Genomic DNA, 6,960 nt, shown 5'->3' with positions numbered 1-6,960 from the left:
AACTGGTCTCTCCCTCTCTAACTGGTCTCTCCCTCTGTAACTGGTGTCTCTCCCTCTCTAACTGGTGTCTCTCCCTCTCTAACTGGTGTCTCTCCCTCTCTAACTGGTCTCTCCCTCTGTAACTGGTGTCTCTCCCTCTCTAACTGGTGTCTCTCCCTCTCCAACTGGTCTCTCTCCCTCTCTAACTGGTCTCTCCTCCTCCTGTTGTAGCGGACTCCACCGGGACCCACTCCCTGTACACTGAATACCAGGACTATGAGATCATGTTCCACGTCTCCACCATGCTGCCCTACATGCCAAACAACCCCCAGCAGGTAAGACCCCCCCCCTCCCCCGTTACACATCCAGGGTCCTGACCACATCAAGCCCCCCCCTCCCCCCCCCTCCCCCGTTACACATCCAGGGTCCTGACCACATCAAGCCCCCCCCTCCCCCGTTACACATCCAGGGTCCTGACCACATCAAGCCCCCCCCTCCCCCGTTACACATCCAGGGTCCTGACCACATCAAGCCCCCCCCTCCCCCGTTACACATCCAGGGTCCTGACTAGTGATGGATTCAATGATTCTTTTCCTTGATTCAGTTTGCGTCGGTCAGTACGCTACGATGAGTCGTTCAGAATCGTTCCTTCGTTCCTTCGTTCCTTCGTTCCTTCGTTCCTTCAGTCGCGTTTCCGGTGGCGGTGAATCGGATCATGGGATGCACGGTTCTCAGCGGAGTCAGTCGGACTCAGCTCCTCCCTCGTTCTCGTTCTCAAACCATCGTGGAAGTCGGTCATCAATCAACACAACATTACTTTACTTTAACCAAACGCAGCGGGATGGGGTGGGGTGTAGTTGATTATTGGATGTTTAACATATCAGCAAGATAATAGACTTGATTTGGCGTTGATGGTGGGGGTCCCTGGTAGAGACAGATTGACAAGACATTCCAATATTATATTAATCTGGCACGACACAGAAAGTACAAAGACGGCACGCACTTACCAGTTCACTGATATTGAATCGTATTATCGTACGCTCGCTCACTAGCCTCTTCCCTCTGCACCACTCACAGTCAGTGAACGACCAGCCAGTCAGCGACTAGTGGGTCTGGGATCAGTCGAGTCTGAGAACGAACGAGACGAACGAGAGAGAAGAATCAGTTTGGTTTGTTCTTTTTAAAGATTTGTTCATTCAAACTGATTCGGTGGCGAACGACCCATCACTAGTCCTGACCACATCAAGCCCCCCGCCCCCGTTACACATCCAGGGTCCTGACCCCAGCGCGTTGGACCCGGGTCAATGAGACCCGCAGCCACAGAGCCATTTGATCTGCCCCTCTGACTAACGGCGGTACAGGGCGATGGAGAACGGAGGATTCCGTGTCCAAGCGGCCGTTCAGCGGTGATGGCGGCCGCTGCAGCCTGTCATTTATCCCGGGGTCTCAGCTGAACATTTATGAGAGGAAACCTCACGACCGATGTCTCCGCTCGGCCGCTGAAGCTGCCGCTGCTTTGTTCCTCCTCGCTGTTTTTATAGGCTTTGTTCTTGGTGACATTCCACTCTCTGGTTCTCTCTCTCTCTCTCGCTCTCGATTCCTTCTGTTCTCTGCCTTTCTTTCTTTCTCAAAGTCTTAACTGAAACCTCACTGGGTGGAGCCCACTGTTTTTTTCCTCATTATTTTCCTGTGTATGTTAGAATCATCTGTCCTGCGTGTGTGTGCGTGTGTGTGTGAGGTGTGGGTGGGTCGGAAGTGTGTGTGTGTGTCTTGGTGGGTAGTGTGTGTGTGTGTGTGTCTTGGTGGGAAGTGTGTGTGTGTGTCTTGGTGGGTAGTGTGTGTGTGTGTGTGTGTCTTGGTGGGTAGTGTGTGTGTGTGTGTGTGTCTTGGTGGGTAGTGTGTGTGTGTGTGTGTCTTGGTGGGTAGTGTGTGTGTGTGTCTTGGTGGGTAGTGTGTGTGTGTGTGTGTCTTGGTGGGTAGTGTGTGTGTGTGTCTTGGTGGGTAGTGTGTGTGTGTGTCTTGGTGGGTAGTGTGTGTGTGTTTACTTATTTCAATGAACACATTTCAGTCAGACAATTCGTTCAATTTAAGACGATCTAAACGTTTTATTAGTAAATTGCCGTTTAATGTGAGGTCACCACCTCCTCACCCTAGCTCTCTTCAGGGCAAGGAAAGACTCCCCAGTAGGAAGAAACCTTGAGGAGCATCGCAGAAGAGGGGTCCCCCTCCCAGGCTTCCAAATGCAATAAGCTTTAATGACTTTTGTCTTGGGCCTAAAACAACAAGACAGAAAAATTGTGGTTTTCTGTCACACTCCGTGGTAAATTAGCCTAATTCTAGAGTTTAACGACCAAATAGAGGGAAAAGCCAAGTGGTTCCCTGAGCCCGATTCATGATCCGAGGTCGAATCTATCCAATCGCTCAACTAAAGATAATAGAGTAAAATGGATAAGACATCATTTGGGAAACGTAGAGGACTACTAGGGGGCGTGCTGCCCCCTAGCGGTTCAGACGAGGGAAACACAGATAACCACTAGGGGGCGTGCTGCCCCCTAGTGGTTCCGATGTGGAACTACAGAACCACTAGGGTGCTGCCCCCTAGTGGTTCCGATGTGGAACTACAGAACCACTAGGGTGCTGCCCCCTAGTGGTTCAGATGATGAATCACAGAGAACCCGGGGACTTCTCTAATGCTGACCAGAGATCATGATGGACCGATTCTGACTTCATAGCGATAGGCAGTCCGTTGTTACTCGCTAGTTTGGCGTTTAATAAGCCAAATAGATCTTGGAATTAAAACGAGGAGGATAGCTTAATTAATACAGCTTGGAAGAGAGCAAAGTGCCGAATCGATGGTTGCCGTTCATGCCATTTCCCCGCAAGATGGCACCAGAGTAGCAGCGTATTACAATGCTATACAATGGTAATGTACGTTATTAATGGGAAATTCACCCAAAATCGGTTGCAACCTGTAAACCTAAACTATGCACCTTTAACAACCTAATATTGAAATGATCCATTTCACCCAAATGATAAGCATCATTATATGCTGCATGCATATTTAAAAACATTAGCATCAGCCTGCATGTGGGCGGCTCGACCGGCCTGGCACACCATCTCCTGGCTGCTGTCCAATCGCAGGCAGGGCTCCTGTTGGGAGGTTTAGGGGAAGCAGTACTTAGAGACTGTGTGTGTGTGTGTGTGTGTGTGTGTGTCTGTGTGTGTGTGTGTGTGTGTGTGTGTGTGTGTGTGTGTGTGTGTGTGTGTGTGTGTGTGTGTGTGTGTGTGTGTGTGTGTGTGTGTGTGTGTGTGTGTGCACGCGAAGTAGTGGGCTGAGTTACATAATTTATACTTTTCACACTTCGCTCTGCAGACAAAAGAGAATTGGCAACCGTTGGAGAGCACATGTCAAGAACCACACACACACACACACACACACACACACACTTGTCCACATTCTAGTAAAGGATATTGTAAATAGCCGTACTGCTGTTCTCTGCTGTGCTCCTTCTGCTCACTTGTGTTTCTAGTTTAGTTTCTCCATCTCTCTGCCGAGCTGTCTCTCACTACCTCTCCCTCCATCTTGTTACCCGACTTCTAAATCCCTTCAAAATATGTTCCTTATAAATGATTCACTGTCCTCTTCCTCCCCACTCACCCCTCCTCCTCTTCCTCCCACCCCTCCTCCTCTTCCTCCCCACTCACCCCTCCTCCTCTTCCTCCCACCCCTCCTCCTCTTCCTCCCCACCCACCCCTCCTCCTCTTCCTCCCCACCCACCCCTCCTCCTCTTCCTCCCCACCCACCCCTCCTCCTCTTCCTCCCCACCCACCCCTCCTCCTCTTCCTCCCCACTCACCCCTCCTCTCCCTCCCCACCCACCCCTCCTCCTCTTCCTCCCACCCCTCCTCCTCTTCCTCCCCACCCACCCCTCCTCCTCTTCCTCCCCACTCACCCCTCCTCCTCTTCCTCCCCACCCCTCCTCCTCTTCCTCCCCACCCCTCCTCCTCTTCCTCCCCACCCACCCCTCCTCCTCTTCCTCCCCACCCCTCCTCCTCTTCCTCCCAACCCACCCCTCCTCCTCTTCCTCCCAACCCACCCCTCCTCCTCTTCCTCCCAACCCACCCCTCCTCCTCTTCCTCCCCACCCACCCCTCCTCCTCTTCCTCCCCACCCCTCCTCCTCTTCCTCCCCACCCACCCCTCCTCCTCTTCCTCCCCACCCACCCCTCCTCCTCTTCCTCCCCACCCCTCCTCCTCTTCCTCCCCACCCACCCCTCCTCCTCTTCCTCCCCACCCCTCCTCCGCTTCCTCCCAACCCACCCCTCCTCCTCTTCCTCCCCACCCACCCCTCCTCCTCTTCCTCCCCACCCCTCCTCCTCTTCCTCCCCACCCCTCCTCCTCTTCCTCCCCCCCTCCCCTCCTCCTCCTCCTCAGCTCCTGAGGAAGAGGCACATCGGGAACGACATCGTGACCCTCGTCTTCCAGGAGCCGGGGGCGCTGCCCTTCACCCCCCAGAACATCCTCTCCCACTTCCAGCACGTCTTCGTCATCGTCCGCGTGCACAACCCCTGCTCCGAGAACACCTTCTACAGGTCAGAGGTCGCGGCGCTCAGCCCCTCCCCCACCCCCTCCCGTGTCTATGACATCATTCTCTAACGGTCCCCCCCCCCCCCCCCCCCCTGCAGCGTTGCCGTGACGAGGATGAAGGACGTGCCCCCCTTCGGCCCGCCCATCCCCAGCGGCGTGGCGTTCCGCGACCCCGACGCCTTCCGCAGCTTCCTGCTGGCCAAGGTGCTGAACGCGGAGACGGCCGCGCACAAGTCGGACAAGTTCCACACCATGGCGACGCGCACGCGGCAGGAGTACCTCCGCGACCTGGCCGAGAACTGCGTCAGCGGCACGCCCATGGACTCGGCCGGGAAGCTCAACAACCTCATCTCGCTGGCGTCCAAGAAGCGGGAGCGGGCGCGGGCACGGGAGGGGGCGGAGCTGGGCGCGGCGGGGGCGGTGGCCTGGCGCGTGCTGGCCCAGGACTTCAGCGGCGGCGGGGCGGAGATGGCCTGCGCGCTGGGCCTGTCGGAGGAGTACGTGCTGCTGGTGGACCAGGCCACCAAGGAGGTGGTGTTCAACTGCTTCTGCTCCGACGTCATCGGCTGGACGGCGGAGCGGCTGGCGCTGAAGATCTTCTACGGCCGCGGGGACTACATCGCCGTGCGCGTGGCCGAGGGCTGCGCCCAGGACATCAGGGAGGTGGTGCAGAGGTTAAAGGTGAGAGACCCCCCCCCCCACTGTGCTTTATATACACAATGCTAGACGTAGCATCGTGCAGCGTCTTATCCTAGCTACCTCTGTTGTATACGGTGAACGGGTTAACCTAGTGATGGTTAGTGCTTGGCACCTGGTTCTATGAACATCCTTACTGTACCCACAGAGATATGTTGTTGTTTTTCTTTCTTCTGACAAATGTACCGACTGTAAGTCGCTTTGGCTAAAAGCGTCTGCTAAACGCCCTTAGTGTCGATGTTATTCACAGCAGAGAGAGAAAGAGCTACCAGAGAAGGAACGCCATGGGTCGAATTCAACTCTTTCATATCATTTGATAAGAACAAAGGGGCTGGGAGGTTTAAAGCCAAGTAGGTTAGTTGTTAGTTAGTTATTAAGTTGAAGCGTCACCATGTCCTCCCTCCAGTTGGGTAGGATCTGCTGGTTGATGGCCTTCAGCGTGTGACTAAGGGAGCTCTTGGTGTGGTAGAGATGTGGGGACATTAATGTGAGTAGGACCTCCAGCAACAGCCTTCAGCGTGTTGGAGCTACGTCTGGGTGCTCTGTGCCCTTTATCCCACCCCTTTTCCAGGCCTTCCACTCGTGGCCCGCATGCATCCTCCTTACCCAGTCGGCAGCCGCCCACTGCTTTACCAAACACTGCACAAAGGCTTCCATAGCGTCCGCGTTTGAACAGCCAGGTCAATTATGGCCCCCATTGCACTCCTGAGCATCCCTGGAACGAGGGATCCCCGACTATGCGTTTCTTCTCAAGATTTCTTCCTTGCTCATTTAACAGAGGTTTTTTTCTTGCCCTTGTGGGGGCTTGGGTCAGGGGGGTCTCATAAATGTTTGGCCTGTTGAGCCCTTCGAGGCTGTAAGGGTGATGAAGGGCTATACTAATAAAGTAGAATTGAGAATTGAGTCCTCGGCGTGTGGAGGTCCTTCCTGTCCCTGATCCTCTCCCCCCCCCCCCCCCCCCCCCTCAGCCGCTGACGGTGGGCTGTGAGACGGTGGACATGACCCTGAGGAGGAACGGCCTGGGACAGCTGGGCTTCCACGTCCGTCTGGACGGCACCGTGGCTGAGGTGGGCCCCGACACGTGACCTGGACCAGGACCAGGACCTGGACCTAGACTAGGACCTGGACCAGGACCAGGAACTGGAACTAGAGAAGGACCTGGACTAGGACCTGGACCTAGACTAGGACCAGGAACTAGACCTGGAACTAGAGAAAGACCAGGAACTAGACCAGGACCTGGAACTAGACCAGGACCTAGACTAGGACCTAGACTAGGACCTAGACCAGGACCTAGACCAGGACCTAGACCAGGACCTAGACCAGGACCTAGACCAGGACCTAGACCAGGACCCAGACTAGGACCAAGACCAGGACCCAGACCAGGACCTAGACCAGGACCTGGAACGAGACCTAGACCAGGACCTGGAACTAGAGAAGGACCTGGACTAGGACCTGGACCTAGACTAGGACCAGGAACTAGACCAGGACTAGACCAGGGCCTAGACCAGGACCTAGACTAGGACCCAGAACAGGACCTAGACCAGGACCTAGACCAGGACCTGGAACGAGACCTAGACCAGGACCTGGAACTAGAGAAGGACCTGGACTAGGACCTGGACCTAGACTAGGACCAGGAACTAGACCAGGACTAGACCAGGGCCTAGACCAGGACCTAGACTAGGACCCAGAACAGGACCTAG

At 55.1% G+C, this 6,960-nt stretch overlaps 1 protein-coding gene across 2 annotated transcripts in view; it reads left to right on the top strand.

Annotated features, from left to right (window-relative positions):
• The first annotated feature begins 124 nt into the window (after positions 1-124).
• sipa1l3 (signal-induced proliferation-associated 1 like 3) overlaps positions 125-6,960 on the top strand; it is a 25,182-nt gene continuing 18,346 nt past the window's right edge. Inside the window, exons 1-4 of one of the 2 annotated variants that reach the window (XM_060074439.1) lie at positions 125-314; positions 4,412-4,569; positions 4,663-5,245; positions 6,229-6,327. In XM_060074439.1, the coding sequence (XP_059930422.1) occupies positions 264-314; positions 4,412-4,569; positions 4,663-5,245; positions 6,229-6,327 (891 nt within the window). In that variant the 5' untranslated portion in view covers positions 125-263. The remainder of the gene's footprint in view (positions 315-4,411; positions 4,570-4,662; positions 5,246-6,228; positions 6,328-6,960) is intronic. The other variant, XM_060074440.1, reaches the window with a different exon arrangement.

This window comes from Gadus macrocephalus, chromosome 16, assembly GCF_031168955.1.
Source record: "Gadus macrocephalus chromosome 16, ASM3116895v1".
Lineage (NCBI taxonomy): Eukaryota > Metazoa > Chordata > Actinopteri > Gadiformes > Gadidae > Gadus > Gadus macrocephalus.
This window is presented reverse-complemented; position numbering and strand designations above follow the sequence as displayed.